The sequence below is a fragment of the Dama dama genome, chromosome 9 (assembly GCF_033118175.1).
Source record: "Dama dama isolate Ldn47 chromosome 9, ASM3311817v1, whole genome shotgun sequence".
In the NCBI taxonomy this organism is placed as follows: Eukaryota; Metazoa; Chordata; class Mammalia; order Artiodactyla; family Cervidae; genus Dama; species Dama dama.
Window position 1 is genome coordinate 22,691,505 of NC_083689.1, and position 20,643 is coordinate 22,712,147.

At 52.2% G+C, this 20,643-nt stretch overlaps 2 protein-coding genes across 5 annotated transcripts in view; both read right to left on the minus strand.

Annotated features, from left to right (window-relative positions):
• The window catches only part of KDM4B (lysine demethylase 4B), a 116,772-nt gene extending 112,849 nt beyond the window's left edge, over positions 1-3,923 (minus strand). For both annotated transcript variants that reach the window (XM_061150621.1, XM_061150619.1), the window contains exon 1: positions 3,816-3,923. The gene's annotated coding sequence lies outside the window, so the exon portion shown is untranslated. The remainder of the gene's footprint in view (positions 1-3,815) is intronic.
• A 6,712-nt stretch (positions 3,924-10,635) lies between these two features.
• The window catches only part of UHRF1 (ubiquitin like with PHD and ring finger domains 1), a 33,974-nt gene continuing 23,966 nt past the window's right edge, over positions 10,636-20,643 (minus strand). For 2 of the 3 annotated variants that reach the window (XM_061150622.1, XM_061150623.1), the window contains exons 12-17: positions 19,739-19,901; positions 19,515-19,652; positions 16,824-16,962; positions 16,593-16,738; positions 14,705-14,803; positions 10,636-12,173 (exon numbers count right to left, since the gene is read on the minus strand). In XM_061150622.1, the coding sequence (XP_061006605.1) occupies positions 12,027-12,173; positions 14,705-14,803; positions 16,593-16,738; positions 16,824-16,962; positions 19,515-19,652; positions 19,739-19,901 (832 nt within the window). In that variant the 3' untranslated portion in view covers positions 10,636-12,026. The other variant, XM_061150624.1, reaches the window with a different exon arrangement.

Sequence of the window (20,643 nt, forward strand, 5' to 3'; positions counted from 1 at the left end):
AAGGACAAGAAGAAGCCCTTGGAGGGTCCTGAGCGAAGAGAGATGGTTTTTCAAGTTTCTAAAAGCCCTTCGAGGGAGCTGGAGTGGGAACTGACAGACTAGTTGGGACGCTTTGTCCAGCCCATGAGACGCTCCCCTAACACATCAAAGCCGGGAGTAAACTCAAAACCAAACCCTCCAACCACACGGTCGATTCACGGATCCCTCTGGCCATGAGGCGGCACGGAGCTTTGTGAGTAAGTATGGCAGTTCAGGTCATCAGGCAGAAGGCACCTGCAGCACCACAGCACCACCCTCAGGAAGAGAGAGGACAGGAGTGACTCACCTCAGAGCCGACCTGAAGAAAACGGTCAAAGCCAACAGACAGGTAGGGGTCACCAGCTTTAAAGCTGCCCCCCCACACACACTTCCAGATCCCACGAGAGGGTGGAAGCCTGGGTGGGGGCCCTGTGGGGGCCAGGAGACTCCCACTTCACACTTGGCCGGCCCCCCCGTGGGTGCATCTGCAGGGAAGCTCCTCTCCTCCAGGGGGCGAGTCGGCAGTGTGGGCGGGACACACTTTGCAAACAGGAGCGCCTCCTCTTGGGGAAGGGGGCAGGGAAGAAACGGACAAAGGGACTCAGAACTTGAGGTTGATCAGGGAGGGTCAAGGTTAAATATTTTATATATATCAAGCTGCTGTGAGGTTAAAGATTAAGTGAGAGGGGGTCACTTGGGGAGCAACTGCGCCCCCTAGAGGGCACTGGCCCACGTCTGGGGACATCTGCAGTTGTCACAAGTGGGAGGGAGTACTCCTCCTATCACCGGAATGGGGGCCAGGGATGCTGCTCAATACCCCAGTGTCCGGGACAGCACCCCTTCCACCAGAGAACCCAGCCCTGAACGTGGGCAGGGCAGAGCAGAGAGGGACCTAAGGGCAGTAAGAAACCAGCGCTGGATTCAGAGCACCCTGGTGCCCTGTGAAGCCCTCTCTGACTCTCATCCCCTTTTGATCCCTGGCATGGGCTCTTATTATACCCATTTTATAGATGAGGAAAGCCAGGCCCAGAGTCATGAAGGGACCTGCCCCAGAGGAGGACGCTGAACCCAGGTCTTTTAGACTCTGGGCAATGGAGATCAGGGCAGGAATCCAGAACACAAAAGAGAACACAAGTCAGGAGGGAGTCCAGGGTCTAGCCCTCTGCTGGGTCAGATCTCTGGTGCTAAGGCCCTGCTGAGCCTGAGAGCAGGTCTCTGGAACGCAGCCAGGAACCCCGGGGGGAGATGCAAGGGGTGGGGGTACCTCACAGTCCTGCAGTCTGCCCACAGTTTGTTTTCCACCCCACCCACCATCCCTGACCAGGAGGTTTGGGAAGGTTGGGTGACCACAAGGTCTCACAACTCTGAACCTGCCACCCCACACACACTTCCAGATCCTCAGAAGAGAGTCACCTAGAAATGGTCGTTCAACCATATCTCAGTCCTCACCCCTCTCACCCTGTCCTGCCCACTCCCTGAGCGGGCGGGGGGGTGGGGGGGTGGGCAGTATGCCCACACCTCCGCACATTCTCCCGCCAGACCCAGCACCCCCTGAAGTTAGGGACCCAAGCAACCTGCCCCAGAGCTCAAAACACAACGTGCCCAGGCCAGGTGAGTGTCAGATGGAACCAAGGAACAGATGGGTTCCCTGGAGCTGAGGTTCTGATGGGCCAGGAAGAGGCGGGGCACAGGAGGGCAGGGGCAAAAAAATGCATAGGAGGCGGGGAAATTCGAGGTCAAGTACAGCAGAGAGGCCAGCCTGAGAGAGAGGGGCATGGAGGGCCCCCAGCATCACCCCAGAGGGACTGGGGACTAGTTTCCACCAGGAGACAGAAACGTACAACAAAGGCAGGGCGGGGTCCGGAATGACCAATTAGCCTGTACCTTTAAGCTCTTAACACCTACTTAGCAGCCCACTCCCCAGAGAGGCAAGAATTAGAAAAGGTGAGAAAACCAATTTTTAGTAAGACCTGTATACCTATCATTTCAATAGCTACACGCACACTCGCTCGCGCACACACGCACACGCAGCGCGTGACACAGTATCTGCTTGAATCGCTGCAAAACCTGGGAGCATTTCTCCAACTGCACCTCCGCTCCCCTCGGGGTGACCTCCCCTCAGTGACCTCCCCCCGGGGCGGGGCAGTCTGACCGTGGAGGTGCCCCCTGCACCAGAGAGGAGCGCCAACGTTTGCCAAGCGTCCAATCAGAGACACGGAAAGAGGGCCGGCGAGTTTCAGAACCCCTCCCCTCAGATCATCGCAAGTTGACTCCAGACTCTTACACTCCATCCTTTCGGGGTTCCAAAGAGCAAACTGCGGGACGAAAAGAGGCTGCCCGCTGCTTCTGCAAGAGTGGTGAGGAAAGGCTGACCCGGGAGTTGACAAATCCTCCCGATGCCTCATAAGGAAGCTATTATTTCAGAATTAGGGGAGCCATCAGCTCTTGCAAGGCAGCGAGCAAAGCCCAGAGGACTCATGTAATGAGCCCCTCTTAGGGCTTTCCTCCAGCCTGGGGACATTTGGAGAAATGGCTGCGGAGGGATGGGGAGAGTAACCTCCAACCCTAAGACAGTACTGGCACCCAGTGGGACCTGAAGGAGCCTCTGAATCGATGCCGGGGGCAGAAACACATGAAAAAGGACACACACTACGTATTTACAGGATCGTTCGGCTCCACTTAACAGAACCTTCTCACTAGTTTCATAACTAAGGAAACAGTTCCCAGGTACACCTGAATTATTAAAACAAGAAATCCTCCCCGGACCAAACAGATGGGACACGCCAGGGCGCAGTGCACGTCTCCCCCGCCCCCCGGGGAAGAAAAATCCTTGGTAGAACCTTCCACCTTGGCCCCCGTGGACCTGCACACCATTCTGCCTGGTGTCATCGCGCCCACTGGGTGGAGACCCAGGCCCTGGAAGATCTGGGGCAGGTCCCTTTGGGCAGGAATCCGTCCCCCAGCTCCCACGGGGCGGCAAAGGGAAGCCCAGGGGGTCCCCGTGGGAGCGACTCCAGGATTTACCACTACAGAGAAGGGGGGCTTTGAGATGGCGATCGGGCAGAGATGGGTAGGCCCTGGGGGAACGCGTCTGGAAACTGTTCTGTGCATAGCAAGTGGATACATTTTTTTAAATGAGAAATCCAGACTGCATGCTTATTTTAGGGGAGGCTCAGGGAAATGGGGTGCGAGTTTGGAAGCCGCGATGGCACGGCGGATTGACTCGGGCAGTACGGTGAGATGCAGTGATGGACATTTCGGGGGACACCACTGGGAAGCGCCCCGTTTACCCCACCGGTTCCCAAAGGGCCGGAAATGCAGGCGTGTTGATCCCAGGGACTGGGATCTCTCTATCTTTATTATTATTTTTTTAATTATTAGGATTCCTGTGAATAATGGAAGAGGAGGGGCCCGCCAAGCAGGGCCAGCCAGGCCGGGCCACCCACGCTGTCATCTTTTGTGCGGGGCCGGCGGGGACGCCCCGGCCCAGCCCCCGCACGCCCCCGACCCAGGGAGGGCGCCCCCGCCTCCCGCCCCTGGCCCCGCCATTGTCCAGCCGCACCGCCCCCGCCCGAGGCCGGGCGGGCGCCCAGGGCCGGACGGTTAACGCCCCCAACCGCCTCGCGGGCCCGGACAAAGCGCGGCGGCCGCGGCCCGAGCAGGCCGCACCCGAGGCCTGGGCCTCGAGTCCCGGGCGCCCGCCCGCTCGCCCGCCCGCAGCCCCGGGCGCAGCGCGGGGGCGGCGGCGGCGTTGGGGCCCGCGCTCGGACGCTGCGGCCGCCTCCCCGCGGGCTCACCTGAGGCGGCGCGCGCGGCTCGGTCCGGAGAAGCGGCGCGCGCTCCCCCGCCCTCGGCGTCGCACCCCCAGGCCCTACTCGGGCCGGGCCCCGCTCGGTCGCTGGCGGCCGAGCCCTCCGCGAGCGCCCCGGGCGGGGCTTATAAGGCCGCGCGCCAGCTCCGCCCCGGCTACCATTGGCCCCCGAGCCCACGCCCGCGCGCCTATTGGCTGTCGCTGACAGCTCCGCCCCTCCCCTCCACCGGGCCCATCAACACTGCACGGCCCGCCCCCCGCGCGCCTCGATTGGGCGGGCGCAGCCACCGGCCTCGCCTCACCATTGGCCGGCCGTTAGGGACACGCCGGCGCCTACCCACGTGCCCGGTGACCGGCTCGGTTCTCATTGCAGGCTGCACACGCCAGCTAAGAGGCTGCGACCAACCCGACGGCGCTAGGCCTCGGATTGACAAGGGTGCCTCAGGGACCGCCCAACGACCGCAAGGGGGCAAGAGAATATTGGCTTATGGGATCAGCCCCAGGCGCGGACTGGCAGGGGCGGGTGCCAATCACGGCCCGAATCCCGCCCCGGTTATCAGGCTGCTGCTGAGTACGTGAGACTCAGCACAGCATCAGCACCGCGCCTGAGAGCTTCGGAGGAGGGGGTTCGAGACCCAGAGCCGGAAACTGGGCTCAGCGTTTTCCAATTCGCCCAGTCAGGAGGTAGCAAAGATAACTCCAACTCAACTCATTTTGCAAAGGAGGAGCACTGAGAACGGGAGAAGTAAAAGTCAAACAGCAAGCGCCTCTGCCTCCATTTCTCCTTTCTCCCCCACCACCCAAAAATTCCAAGTTCATTTCTGTCACAATCCACAAAACTTTGCAAAGGCTTTCGGATAAAGCTAGGTGACCTTCCGCGAGATCCCTAAAACGTAAGAGAGGCGAGGAGCTTGGTGCCTCCTGACTTAAGTCCAAAGCTCAGCTGGGCCCACAAGCCTCACGGTGGTCGGCCCCCAGCGAAGTAACCTCGTTGGGCCTCGTTTCCCCTGTGAAACAGATCTAAGAGTGATAGAATCCCTCACCGTGTGCCCCTCTCCTGGAAAGTTTAAGTCAGGTGACAGGAGGCAAGTAAATCGTTTGATGTGTCTTAGCAAAGTGAACATGTAATTAAGGTTTGCACCATCATCATCATGATGGTTATTAATTGCATGCCAGCCAGTAGCTGACCACACCCCTTTTTAGCTGGCAGAGTATAAATCGGACAACTGGACGTTTACTAATAACGTGGCTAGGGCATTTACGCTCTATTTCTGAAGGTCTTGGACTCTGAAAAAGGCTGCAGAGTTTGGAAAGGATGCTGCTGCATTTCTGTACTCATTTGTTTCCAGTGTTGTGCTCTAAATATACGACTGTAGATTAGATAAATAACTAATTTTGGAGTACTTTTAACTATGTAGCTATTAAAAAGGGCTAGATTTATATGTACGCGTCAAGGAATGAGTCCCCCCTACACCCCTGTGGACAGCCGCAGGATGGTGCAGAACTTAATACCTTATGGAAAGGAACGCAGGGCCACTCATGGCTGTGTGGTTTCTAAGGGCCACATGCCTGTGGCCCCGCGCAGAAAAAGGCCATCCCCAAACTGAGAAAAGTAAATCTTCCGGAGAGGAGGGATCCAGGTTGGTTAAAAAAGGGTAGCTGGTGAGGAGGTTAATCTGCTCTAGGGTGTTTTGTAGCCTCATGGGGGCTATATTCAAATATTCCCTTGTGCAGTTAAAATTTAACTTAAAAAAACAGGAAATAGTAACTGCTCCCAAAGAACTCCCTAACCCGTGGGAAAGACAGAAATATAACCTGGTAGCCTTAATAGGGCCTCAAAAATGCAATCCTAAAGGGATTCTCCCCCTCCCACCTGAAGTCTTTTTTTTTTTTTTCTACTTAGTTTTTTACCCCATATGACAGTGAATTCCAGGTGTTTGGATGTCACGACTCTGATTTTTTTTATATCGGGGTACCTAAATAGGTTGTCAGCTTTCCAATTTTGCTTAGGGGGACTTAAATTTTTTCTGAAGTTTCTTTTTTAAAAACAATTCTAGTGTAGTTGACTTACAATACTGTTAGTTTCTGCTGTACAGCAAAGGGATTCAGTTTTTATATATATTTATCCCTTCCTCCACCACCTTTCCTCTTTGGTAACCATAAGTTTGTTTTCTAAATCTGAGTCTATTTCTGTTTTGTAAATAACTTCATTTGTATCGTATTTTAGATTTCACATGTAAGTGATATCATGTTGTTTGCCTGTCTGGCTTACTTCGTATGAGAATCTCTAGGTCCATCCATGTTGCTGCAAATAGCGTGATTTGGTTCTTTTTTATGACTAAGTAATATTCCATTATGATCTTCCCAGATGGTTCAGTGGTAAACAATCTGCCTGCCAATGCAGGAGACTCAGGTTTGATCCCTGGGTTGGGAAGATCTACTGGAGAAGGGAATCACTCGCTACCCACTGTAGTACTCTTAACTGGAGAATCCCATGGACAGAGGATCCTGGTGGGGTACAGTCTATGGGGCCGCAAAAGAGTTGGACACAACTGAGTGACTAAACAACAATATCCCATTGTATGCGTGTAGCACGTCTTCTTTATCCATTCCTCTGATGATGGACATTTAGGTTGCTTCCATGCCCAGGCTATTGTAAATAGTGCTTCTGTGAACACTGGGGTGCACATATCTTTTCAAATTAGAGTTTTCTGCAGATGTATGTGTAGGAGTGAGACTGCTGGATCATATGGCAACTCTATTTTTAGGTTTTTAAGGAACCTCCATACTGTTCTCCATAGTGGCTGCACCAATTCACAAATTTACATTCCATCAACATCGTAGGAGGCTTCTTAAGGGAACTTTTTAAAATGCCATCTATGTGTCAAAAAAAAACACAATTGTAGGATCCACACAGGAAGTATATTTGAGAGTTCACCATACAGTCTTTTCAACTTTTCTACATTTGAAAGTTTTCATAACAAAATGTAAGAAAAAGAAAAAAACTATAATCACTGTCCTTTAAGTAAAAGTGTTCTATGCCAAGGAAGAAGGACACAGTCTGAGAATTTTCAAATGGATAAGTTAACTTGGCAACAACTCGTGAATCATATTCAAGTCTTTGCAGACAAGTGCGGATCCCACCAAAGGCTGGGTCTAGGAATCACTGGTATGTGTCCCTAAGAAAGACCAAGAGGCCCTCCAAGTACCGGCCTTCAGATGACCCAAGGCCAGTTCCTTTCTCACTGTTTTCCACCTTCCTCTGCTTTCCCCAAACTCCCCTCCAGCTTCTGCTTATGGGCTTGTTTGATACATAATAGAGATGGATGGAAAAATAGATCCTCTATTTTATTTTTTTTTGGTCGCACAACAGGGCTTGCAAAATCTTAGCTCCCTGACCAGGGATTGAACCTGGGCCCTCTGCACTGGGAGTTTGCAGTCTTTTTTTTTTTTTTTTTAAGATTTATTTACTTTTGGTTTTGCTGGATCTGCAATACTGCACGTGGACTTTCTAGTTGCAGCAAGCAGGGGGCTACTCTCTAGCTGTGGCTGGAGGGCTCTAGAGTACAGGCTCAGTAGTTGTGGTGTACAGGCTTAGTTGCTCTGAGACATGTGGGATCTTCCTGGACCAGGAATCAAGGTCCCCTGCATTGGCAGGCGAATTCCTTACCTCTGAACCATCAGTGAAGCCTGTGAGTTCAGAGTCTTAGCCACTGAACCATCAGGGGTGTCCCTAGATCCTCCTATGTCTTTAAAATATAAATTTTTAGAAATACATTTGGTGGCGGGGTTGAGGTGGGGGGTGGCCCTCCCTGGTGGTGTAGTGGCTGACTCCGGACTCCCAATGCAGGAAGCCTGGGTTAGATCCCTGGTCAGGGAACTAGAGACTCCGTATGCCACAACTAAGACCTGGTGCAGCCAAATAAATAAAAATAAACATTAAAAGAATAATAAATTTAAAAATAAAAAGCTTAAAAAAACAAAAAAAGAAATACATTTGAGGGGTAGACCCCTGGCAGTCCAGTGGTTAGGATTCAGCACTTTCATTGCCCGGGTTCAATCCCTGGTTGGGAAACTAAGATCTGGCAAGCCATATAGTGTGGCCAAAATTTTTAAAAATAAAAAAAATTTTAAATATTTAATTTTTAATGAAAAATACATTTGGGGTTGAAATTCTAACATTCCATTTCACACCAAGCATGTAACACTAGACACACATATAGGATACGTCTTTTATGAGCAGATATGCAAATAATGCAAACACCAGACCACACACGGCTCATGTGGTTGTTTAGGTGCTGGATAAAGTGGCTACCCCATCAACAGGCACAAGAAAGTACATACACTACTGTCCTAATGTTACTCTTTAAATTTGTATATTAAACAAAAACATAGAGAAACATCAATAAACAAGTATGTACCCTGGCTTTGCCATGTCCTTGGATAAGTCACTTAACCTGTCTGTCTATGCCTCAGATGTTCTGAGGTTGAATGTTGCCATACCAACACACATGTACAAATGAAGTCTAAAAATATTAACCCTCTGGGGGGCAAGATCATATACTTTGGCTTTTTCTTCATCTTCAATTTACAAATGTTCTAAAGGATTATTGTTGTTCAGTCACTTAGTCATGTCTGACTCTTTGTGACCCCATGGACTGCAGGTTTCCACGTCCTTCAACCATCTCCAGCAGTTTGCTTAAACTCATGTCCATTGAGTCGGTGATGCCATCCAACCAGCCTTTTTCAAGGGTTATTAATTTTATAGCAAGGAGTGGAGGGAGAAAAGAAAGATTTACATTAAAAAAAGAAAAAAGCAACCACGTAAGTTTTAAAAGGTGGTCCAACCTCAAACTGGAATATTACTCAGACATGAAGAGTGAAGCCCTGACACTTGCTACAGTGTGCATGGGCCTTGAGAACACGATGCTCAGTGAGATGCCAGACACAAAAAACTGTCTTATGAATTTAATTACATGAACTATCAAGAACAGGCAAATTGGCAAAAAGTGGGCTGATGGGAAAAAAAAAAAAAAAAGTGGGTTGATGGTTGCCAGGGGCTGGGGGAGGGGTGGGAAGTGACTGCCAATAGGGACTGGGTATCTTTGGGGGAAATGAAATTCTGGAACTAAATAGAGATGATTACACAACTATGCAAATATACTAAAACCCACTGTATACTTTAAGTGGGTGTTATGTCATGGGCAATATATCTCAATAAAACTGCTATAACTACCAAGTCAACCAGGAACTCAATACACCTAATATTGGAATTCTTTTCTGCATAGCAGTTCACACACACTTTGCTGGGGTTTGCTCATTTTTTAGACATTTTTAAATGATATTTTTTATAATAATTATTTGGCTACCTTGGGTCTTAGTTGCAGCACATGGGATCCAGCTCCCTTGCACTGGAAGCACAAAATCTTAGCCACTGGTTGACCAGCGAAGTCCATGGGGTTTGCTCACTTCTAACGACAGCTTCCTTAACTTCTGAGAAACAAAGAATATTCTACAATCTTGACAACGTACCTCAGTGTGTCCTACTCCCATGTGTGACCCCCCCTGCAGACACCTAAGCCCACTTGGGGACATTATTTCTTGGCTCCTCACAAGACAGCCTCGTTTTTATTTCATGTTCACACTTTGACTTGAGATATAACTCACATACTGCACAATTCAAAGGATTTTAATGCATTCACAGGTATTGCAATCATCACCAAATTTAGGACATTTTTATCACCTGCAAAAGAACCCTGCACCCTTTAACTCCCCACCTCCTCCATCCCTCACCAGGTCCTGTCATCACTACATGAATCTGCCTTCTGTCTCTATGGATCCCTGTTTGGCATTTCATATGAATGAGAAAATATATCTTTTGTAACTAGATCACCTGGAGAAGGACATGGCAACTGACTCCAGTATTCTTGCCTGGAGACGTCCCTGGACAGAAGAGCCTGGGGGACTGTAGTCCATAGGGTCACAAAGAGTTGGACACTGCTGAGCACCACTAGCACTACTTTTACTTAGCATGATGTTTTCAAGGACACACTTGAAGGTCCCGAAGAGGCAGAGCTTATTTCTTACATCCACCCACAGCATTATAGAACCATCAGTACAAGGTCCCAGTGGTAGGTTGGCATCTGTAGAACTCGCCACTGTTAACTTCCCTGGAACTGTTCAACTTGCCTCATTGTTGGGGAATTCCCTGGTGGTCCAGTTGTTAGGATTCCATCCTTCTATTGCAGGGGGCATGGATTCAATCCCTGGTGGGGAAACTAAGATTCTGCAAGCCAAGCCACAAAGGCACAGCCAAAAACAGGAGAAAACCTGCAAAATGTGCCTCATCCTTGGACTCTTGACTCCCACTGCAAAGAGCATTTCAGTTCATCTGTCTCCACACCCCACGTGCACCCAGCCCCTTAGGCCTGCAGAGGGTCCCGCAGGGTAAAGCAGTTCCCTAGATGATGGTCCAGGCTGCTGACACCCACTTAAGGCAGGGGCAGTCTCCTCGTGGGGGTTCCATGACAGCCTCTGTTTCTTCAAGTGTAAATGGGGACAGTGCCATCCCCCTTAGTGACACTAAGTGACCTCTGGTTCCAAGCTGGAAGGCCCAGTTTGGCCCCTCTGGACCACTATCCATCACTTGGATCTTCTGGGCCTCAGTTTTCTCACCCGCAAAGTGGAAATGATGCTACTTGTCTAGTATCCTGGCTATTTCTAGATAGAGAAAACATGTTACAAGTTACAGAAGTGCCTAGTAGGCTACAGGGCAATTTGCAAACAAAAAAACACAACCAAACGCATCTGTAAAAGGCATTTATTCTGAGAATCTAAAACCTGGACAGAGAATATTGAACTTTGTAAAAAAAAAAAAAAGCCTACACAGGATTTCGGTGTTTATTCCTAATACATTAAACCACCTAATAATGAAGTAAAAAAGAGAAACTTTTAAAACAGTATTGCTCCAGTTTGTCTGCAGTTATGTGACTTAAAAATATCCCTGTTCTGTTGAGGTATAAGCTGCAAACTTTGGTAAAGTTAGAAACATTAACGAATCATTCCCCAAATACAAAACTCCCCCCTGACAAAAAAAAAAAAAAAAACAACAACCAAACCCTACAGTTATTAGCTTCCTTGGTACATACACAGTAACTACAAAAAAAAAAAAAAAAAAAAATTTCATTTGGAAAAGGTGTTTATTCATTTTAAAAGGTTTCCCTCTTGTAATTCCCAATTGGTGAGTTGCAAATTCAATTTTGAGGATCCACAAAACCCTGATCGTCCCACCCGCTCACCTGGGATCCCCAGGGAGGCACGAAGGACCCCAGTTTGAGAATCCGGTTGGCATTGTCAATAATTCAGTGCTGAGAAAGAGCCCCGGGTTGAAAAGGAGGGAGGGACCAAAGGCACTTGAATGTGGCCCCGGGCGTGGCTTCCGTGGCATCAGGTCGGGACGGCGCTGGGCCCCACGGAGGGGAGGGTCCGGCGGAGGTAGCTTCGGTGTGGCCCCAGGTTTCTGCTCGGGTAGCCAGTGGCCTGTGTGCGGTGGGGACGCGGAGGCAGCCCGGTGGGGGATGGCTTGAAGGTAAGCGTTTCAACTGGCCCCAGTGGGACTTCTCCGCTTTTCCTTGGAACAGTTTCCTGCTGGTGATGCGGGGCCAACACCTGGGTGTGGTGACACCCAGGACCACAGCCTCGCTGGGTCTTAGGCGATGGAACTTCACCTCTGGGGGCCCGACCCACCAAACTTGAAAAGATTGTTCTAGGCAGCCCGGTGCCTTCTTGCGAGTCGGTGGCGGGGATGGCTGAGAACTCAATCCTGGGAATTTAAGCAGCCTTCACACCAACTCGTTTCTAATCCCATCCTCAGAAGAAAAACCAGTTTTTGAAAAACTTTCTTGTTTGGGGTTGGGTTTTTTTGCTGATAAAATTGCAGGCTTTTTGTTAAAAACCAAAATAAAAACACTGAGAAGTCCAACTTTGTTCCTTCCTTTGAGGCATAATACAAATTCCTGAAAAATTCATACATTAAAAAAAAAAAAAAAAAAAAACGGGAAGACGAGGCAGTTTTAGGGAGTGGAGGAAAAAACTACATGTTTAAGTTAAGCCCACTAAAAACGAAATGGGGGCCACAGACCCCTCTGATAACGTTTTTTAAAAAAAAAAAAAATACTTGGCGAGAAGTGCTTGAGGATCACCGCCCGCTGCCATAGCCGGGGAAGAGCTGGCTGAGGACGGCCTGCAGCGGCTGGTTCACGGTCATGGCGTAGCTCCGGCCCAGGTCATAGCGACAGGCCGGGCAGCTGAACACCTGGGCCTTGAAGGACCTGTCCAGGCAGTCCTGCGGGAGAGGGGGCAGGTGAGAGGTGATCCTGGCCACCCAAGGCCCCTGGGGCAGCACCAGGCACCCAGAGGCCCCTCCTGACCCTCAGTCTCATTTTCCACTGCTGGCAGCCCATGACCGGCCCGGCTGCCCCAGGCTCATCAAAGACACCAAGGTTGGAACTTCCCAGTGGTCCAGTGGTCAGGACTCTGCACTCTCACTGCCAAGGGCCCACGTTCAATCTCTGGTCAGGGAGTTAAGATCCTACAAGGTGATCGCTCAGTGTGGCCGAAAAAAAAAAAGAGAGACTCCCAGGTCATCCTGGCTGCCAGGCTCCTGCACCTGGAGGTCACACCACTTGGCAGGTCTACCCTGGCTCTCTCATCACATCAGAATGGCCCCACCTCACCACACCCTGTCTGCTTTCAAAACAGCACCTTTCTCCTTCTGGAACTGTCTGATAGACTGATGTGCTTGTGTGTTAACGGAGCAGACGCTCCCCACAATTAGGGGCTGTGTCTCCCTGAGTTCCCCACACCAAGCATAGGACCCAGCATAGAGCAGAGGCTCAATAAAGATGTGTTGGTGAGAAGACAGGAGGAAAGGGAGGGAAGGATGGAGTTTGGATTCTGAGCCAGACTTCTGGGTTCGAACACGGTCGTCAACCAAACAACTCGGAGGGTGGTGTGGGGAGGAAGAGTCAAGTGTGGAGACCGAGCTGCAAGCCTGAGGGGACCTGGAGAGCTGACCGCCCCATAAGAGGAACAGGCCGGAGATGATGCCCACAGGGGCGTAGACACCTGCACAGGTATGCACACCTGAAGGATGGCACCAGGCGGCTGGGTAAGGGGCAACACCAAGCAGGAGAAAACCTGCTGCCGCTGGAGGAGGGCAGTGGCTTTTGTATTAAAAAATACAAAAAATACAGTGGCTCCTGTATTTAAAAATCCCTGTGTTCTTTTCCAGTATAAAGTCTATAGCTGATGGCAGACACAAGAGACAGTAACTTTGCACTCAATGCGCTGACTCAGGTTCAAAATCAGGTGCTGGACTGCTGCGAGCTTCACAGTGGCCAAGAGGTGGAAACACCTAGAGCTCACTCACAGATGATAGATCAACACAACGTGGTCCATCTGCATGCTTCAGTGTGACTCAGCCTTCACACGGAAGGAGATTCTCACCCACTGGACAACACGGGTGAGCCCTGAACCTGACGCTCCAGGACAGAAGCCAGACCCAGAAGGACACACACTGTCTGATGCCACTCACAGACGTCCCCTGGAGAAGTCAGATCCACAGAAACAGTAAGTATCAATAGAGAGTGGGGCCAGGGGCTGGGAGTCAGTGTTTAACAGGGACAGAGTTTCAGTTTGAGAAGATGGGAAAGATCTGGTTATGGGGCTTTTTAAAGTCACACAGCCAGAAAGGAGAAGAGTTGGAGGTCAAACCCAGGCAACTGATCCCAAAGATGTGCTCTCTATGCCACTCTGCCAAGCCTCTGAACCCCTTGGGCCCCATGTGGCCTGGGGCACCAGAGGGTATCTTTCCCAGTCTCCATCAGGCCACATAGCACATGGGTACTGCCCAAGTGCTCCACGTTCTCAGGGTCCCTCCCCTGGTCTGACAACTGACCCAATGCCCTGGACGCAGCGCAGCGACCCAGAGTGAGCAGGTGGCAGGGACAGTCCCTTCTGAGCTACCTGCCTGCACTGCCCGTAGGTTCCTACAGACTAACTCTGGCCAGAAGGCACGCCAAAGATGCCGTACATGCAGCCCAGTACTTCCCAACTCGGGGGACACCCGGGACCAAGTAGGTGGGGCCAGGGATGCTGCTCAGCTCCCAGGACACCCCCATGATAGAGGACAATCCAGCCCCAAAGTGGGGAGACCCTGGTCCAGGACCCATCTCAGCCTCTCCCAATCTCTCTTTCAAAAGCATCAGATTGGAGACTGCTTCCCTCCTAAAACTGACCACTGGCTGAAGGCTCCAGCCCCACTCACTAGCCCTCATCCCCCACAGGCCCTGGCTACTCCCATGAGCCTGCCTGATCCTGCCTACCAGGGATGCTGCCCCGAGGCCCCTCTCAGGGGGCAGGTTAGCGCCACCTCATCCTCCAGGAAGCTTTCCTCCCAGCTCCTCTAGGTGATAAGTGCCTCACACCTCTCCAGCCCTGCCTGAGGCCCACTTAAATCATTTAGTATGACCAGACGGCAGAGCAGGACAACAGCCCATCCTCTCCCACCTCTCCCACCCAGGCAGTAAGATGCTGGAGAAGACCAGTGTGTGACCCCCAGGGAAGGTAGGCACGCACCGGCCTGTTGAGGGCACAGCAGAGGGCCAGTGTGGCTGGAGGCTCAGGGTGGTGGCAGGGCAATGGGCACCTGTGATGAAGGCTGGTGGGGGAGGGGAGAGCAACTGTAACCCAGGCAGCCCGGGAAACAGACCCCGAGGCCCCTGGAAGGGCAAGGGGCAGGAGGTACGAGTGAAGCCAACAAGCACAGGGTGGCAGCGGGGGTCGGAGCACGCGCGGGCCCGCGGCCACCCTCACCTTGCACACGTTGTGCTGGCACACGGTGGTGATCGGGCGGAACACCAGCTCCTGGCAGCAGATGCACTGGAACGTCTCCTCCACTTTGCTCAGGAATTTCTGAAAGCGCAAGAGCAGGTGTGTGAGTCCGGCAAAGGCTCGGCTCCCCAGAATGAAGGAGCACGACAGGTCTCCAGGTGCCCTGCTCGGCCCTCGCCCCGGGTCCTGAATCTCATCCTCCTGCCCCCGCCCTGGGAGGACAGGGGTCACTGTGACCCTGTCTGAGGACCAGAAGACAGAGGGCCTGGAGCCGGGTGGAGCGCATGCAGGCTCGAGGCCAAGGCCAGGCTCTGTCCGTGCTTGTCTCGGAGCAGAGCCCGCCCTGCGACACGCAGCGCCACCTGCCCGCCGCTCAGACACCCAGGTCCAGCAGGGTGCAAAATGGAGAAACACCTGCTTTCTTGGAGCCTGGGGCCCAGCGGGGAAGACTGAAGACAGGAAGGTGGAAGACAGAAACTCAGCAGTGCTGGGGGACAGCAGGGAGCAAGGAGCAGCTGCCCCGGAAGGACAGGGCGGGGGGTGGACCGAGAGCCCGCCACGGAGAAGCTGATCTGTCAACAGAGACCTGAAGGACTGAACCTCAGCCTCCTGAGACCTCATGTCTGAATCCTGGGGCCTGTGGACTTGTCACCCACCACACACAGCAGAGGGGACTTGGCAAGAGGGATTAAGGCTCCTGAGATGGGGATGACCCCGGGTTCCTAGTGTCATCACAGGGTCCTTATAAGAAGAAAGGGGAGGGTCAGAGGCAGAGACAAAAGATGCAGAGCTGCTGGCTTGAGGATGGAGGGAGGGGCCACGAACCAGGGATGTGGCGCCTCTAGAAGCTGGAAGAGTCAGGAGTCGAAACTCCCCAGGAGCCTCCAGAGGGACCAGACTTGCCCAGGCCTGGGTTTTACCCCTAAAGGCTTATTGGTTAGGGCAGCCACAGTGATTTCACACAGGAGAGAGGCTGAGCCAGGAAGGCTGGGGGAGAAAGGGACTCTGGGCAGAGAAACCCATGAGAGAGAAGGCTGTGAGACAGGATGACAGGGAGGAAGACAACAGAAGCAGAGGACGTCAGCAGTAACAGGCAGCTGGCCCAGGGCTTAGCAGGGTTTGGGTTTGATCCTGACTGTGAGCCAAGGAGAGGTGGTCCCCACCAGGCAAGGACAGAGGACGCCAAGGCCAAGACACTCGCCTGCAGTGACCCATCAATGTCACTCTACCCACTAAGGCAGGAGGATCAAACAAACAAAAAAAATTGACCTGGTTTGGTGGTTTCTGGGAAATTTGAAGACAGAATGACCCTAGGAACCAGCAATCCCACTTCGAGGTTTATACCCAACAGAACTAAAGGCGGGGTCCTAGAGTCACCTACCCACCCAAGTTTCCAGCAGCCCCTTCACAACAGCCAAAGCTGGAAGCAACCCAAGTGTCCAATGAGAGACAATTGGTAAGCAAATTCCATTCATGTGGTGGAATATTACTCGGCCATAGAAAGGAAGGAGGTTCCAACATGGATGGACCTTGAGAGCGTGATGCTCAGAGAGAAGCCAGACCCAGAAGTGCACACACTGTCTGATCCCACTCACAGGAGGTCCCTGGAGGAGTCAGATCCACAGACAAGAAGTAGATGGTGGGGCCAGGGGCTGGGGGAGAGGATGGGGAGTCAGTGTTTCACAGGGACAGATTCAGTTTAGGGAGATGAGACGTCCTGGAGAGGACGGTGGCAATGGTTATACCACAATGTGAATGTGCTCAATGCCACTGAGCTGCGCAGTGCAAAGAGTGAAGATGGTCAATTTCACACCATCTCCTCCTTACGACAGTGAAAAGGAAACGACCCCAGCCAGGCGGGAGAGCTCACCGGCCCGTCCTTGAGCGACTTCAGGATCTCGGTCCACAGCTTCATGTTGCTCTTGTCCTCCTTGATGAGGCTGCTCTGCTGGGTGGTGAGGCTGTAGGGCTCCACCTTGGTCTTCTTGGGCGTCCCTTGCGAGGACCCGTCACCTCCTGGGACAGAGAGGGGGGCGGGGTGAGGATGGAGAGTAGAGGGGACCCCACCCCTGGGCGCGAGGGTGGCCGCAGAGGCACCCACCGGCCGACTTGCTCTTCCGCTTGCCCTTCCTGGGGGATGTGAAGCCCTCCTCCCCGTCCTCCTCCTCCTTGTCCAGGGCTGCCCGCTTGCTGGTCTCCTTCTCCTTTCTGGCCAGGGCCTCCAGGTAGCCCTCCGGGTACTGCGAGTGGGAGAAGACAGGACTGTCACCCCTCCCCGGTCCGGCCCCGGAGACAGACTCTGTGTTCACTCAGCCGCAACCCAGACATCTCCACCGACCTGACTCTGGAGCAGTGACTGAGCACAGAGACTCCCGGGGACAAACACACAGACACACAGCCTGTGCCTCAGGGTGGGGGTGGCGGGGGAGGAGGCAGAGTGAGATCCCGCACGTTAGAGGCAGCAAAAAAGACAGTCTTGTGGTGTTGCTGTTGTTTAGGCTGTGAACCCACACAGCGCGGGGGATCTTAAGTTTCCCAACCACGGACTAAACCCGAGGCCTCAGCAGTGAAAGCCCCAAGTCCTAACCACTGAACTGCTAGGGAATTCCCAAGATAGCCTTTATTAATTTATTTATTCTGCTGCATACCCCGAGGCTTGTGGGATCTTAGTTCCCTGACTAGGGATTAAACTAGGGCCTTCGGCAGTGAGAGCTCAGAATCTTAACCATTGGACCGCCAGGGAACTCCCCCAAGACGGTCTTAATAGTTTTCCATTTCTAAGAGAAGAAGTAGACAAACTTTTTCCAGCCAGCGGCCAGGCAGTAAGAATTTCAGGCTCTGTGCTGCCAACAGCCCGCCCAACCCCTGTGGGGATGATGGGCATGGCTGGCCCCCAAGATGACCTCATTTACCATACACCAGGCCCAGGCCTTAGCTCCACGACCCCATTCTGATGGGTCCTGCGTTCCTCCAAGTCCCAAAAGGCTTTATTAGAACCCCATCTCTTTTTTGTTTCAGTTTGGCCTGAAAGGATCCGGGATCTGAGAGGATCCTCTGAGAGGATCTAAGTTTCCTGACCAAGGATTGAACCCGCGCCCCTTGCAGTGGAAGCTCAGAGTCGTAACCACTGGATCGCCAGGAAAGCCCCTAGAACCCCATCTCTAGGGCACCTACAATCACAATTGTTCCATTAACAAACCTTCAAGCTTTCCTAGTAATGTGAACATACTGTGAAGACTTAAGTCCTAAATAAAAATCTTCCTCCCACTAAACAGTTCCTGACCCTCGGCTGTCTGCCTCCTCAGTTCCTCCGCTTCTGAATTCCCTGCGGTATAAACACCGCTTCAAAAGACAACTCTCTGTGGCCCCCCGCCCAGGGGGTAGGCGCTATCAGACTCTCAACAGCAATTAAGATTCCTGAAATAGTCCCACCACGACGTATCAGCTGTAAAGCCGCTCACCGTGAGGAACAGAAAACACCATAATTATAGTGCAAAAAGGCAGTGTTCCCCAGGCACTGGGTGAACTCTTGGAAAAGAAAGATTCTGTAGTCATAGAGAAGAGCAATTGGTCCAGGGGCGCGATCCACCTTATCTTTACATTTAGACTTCTCTCCATCTCTTATGGGCTTCCCAGGTGGTGCTAGTGGTTAAGAACCTGCCTGCCAAAAAAAAGAGAACCCACCTGCCAACACAGAAGACATAAGAGACGTGGGTTCGACTCTGGGTTGTAAGATCCCCTGGAGGAGTGCATGGCAACCCACTCTAGTATTCTTGCCTGGACAATCCCATGGACAGACAGGAGCCTGCGGGGCTACAGTCCATGGGGCTGCAGAGTCGGACATGACTAAAGTGACTTAGCACACATGCACTGCTTATTAATATTAATCTATTTAGACCAATTGTGTTGGTTTGTCAGCTTTGGGGTTAGGAAGGGGTGAGGGACAGAGAGGAAGAATAGAGATGGGAACTTCCCTGGTGGTCCAGTGGTTAGGACTCTGCTTCTACTTCAGGGTTCCATACCTGGTCAGGGAACTAAGAGATCCCACATGCCACATGGTGTGGTCAAAAAAATAAAAAGAGAGAGAGAGAGAGATGGAAAAGGAGAGGAGAGGAGAGGAAAGGGTGGAGGGGACTGGCCAAGAGAAGAGATCAGACTCCAGATTGATTTCGGATAAGCGCCTCTAAGACAGCTCTGATAAGGAAGCCCAGCTCTCAGCTCTAACCACAAAAGCAAAGCCTTGGGGCTTCTCCACTGGTCCAGGGGTTAAGAATTTTCGTGCCAACGCAGGGGACACCAGTTTAATCCCTGGTCCAGGAAGATCCCATGTGCTGCAGAGCAATAGTCTATGCACGACAGCTATTGAGCCTGTGCTCTAGAGTCTGAGAGCCGCAACTACTGAAGTCCGAACGCCCTAAAGCCCATGCTTTGCAACAAGAGAAGCCACTGCAGTGAGAAGCTCAGGCATCACAGAGAAGAGCAGCCCCCACTTGCTGCAACTAGAGAAAGCCTGAGTACAGCAACGAAGACCCAGCACAGCCAAAAGATAATAAATAAATCTTTTAAAACATTATTACTTTTTGTTTAAAAGGCAAAGCCACATGCACACCTGAGCCACCACCCCACCTCAACATCCTCTGGCTGAAGGACGAGGCGGGGAAAGCCAGGGAGTTACCACCTGTTCGCAACCTGGAAATCATCCAGGATGAGAGAAACCCTGGAGAGCAAGGCCCTGCTGGCCAGACGCTCCCTGCCCGGGCCCCCGGCTGGCTCTGGTCTGGCTACGACGCACCTGCATGGTCAGCCCCAGCTTCTTGATCCGGTCCTTGCCCTCCTTGGTCCAGGGCCCCGGCTCCACGTCATCTCGACGGAGGAGGAAGCGCCACACCAGGAAGCCAGACTTGCCCTTCTCGGGCCAGTACCTGACAACCTACGGAGGGAGGGGAGCGGGGGTCAGAGGGCATCATGCTAGCATGGGGGCGGGGCGGCGGATGCAGGCACAGGGGCCCCACTCACCTTGTAGATGCCGTCGTACCGGTTGCCCTCGATGGGCGCATACTTGCTGTGCTTGCGGCCCTTGACGTTCCGCACCACGCGGACTGGCTTCCCCGACCGCCAGTCCTTGGCTTCGGCCCCTTTGAGGTCGTTGATGGGGGCAAAGCAGTTAAGAGCCAGGGCCCTGTGGGGCAAGGCAGGCCCATGCTCTGGACAGTGTCCCCCTGAGACAGGGGGCAGATCTCGTCCCAAGCACCCAATCGCATGAACGTGTGACCTTCTTTTGAAAGAGGGTGCTTGAGGATGGGGTCAAGTTCGGCAGCGGTCAGAAAGGATTAGGGTGGGCCCTGAATCCAATGACCTTGTAAGGAAAGGGAAACTGAGGGACTTCCCTGGTGGTCCAGTGGTTGGGACTCCGCACTCTCACTGTTCAGCGAACTAGATCCCACATGCCGTAACTAAGAGCTCACATGCCTCAAATTAAAAACAGACAATAAAACACGCATTTCCCATGCCACAACTAAAGACCAAGCACAGCCAAACTGGGGGAAAAAAAATTACAAATGTGGGACAGGCCTATTGGCCCAACAGAGGGCACAGAGGCCTGGGAGCAGGGGGAGCAGAGGTCAGCTCAGCTGCCCTCTTGTTAAACAAAGATATTTAGGCAAAGAGCTTTCTGGAAAGCAAGAAATACCAATTTAGATTTCTACTAACAACGGAATGCTAGCCTATGCCTTGGCCTTTCTCAACACTGGAGAATCTGGGCAGCTTTACAGGATAAATAAATAGGGACTCATCATTGCTTCAATGTGTATTTTTTTGCTCACTAAAGATGAATAAATTTTCATGGTCACTGGGATCTCATTACATTGCAGAATGATTTGCACATCCTTTGCTTTATTCTGTTAGTTTTTCTTGTTGATTTG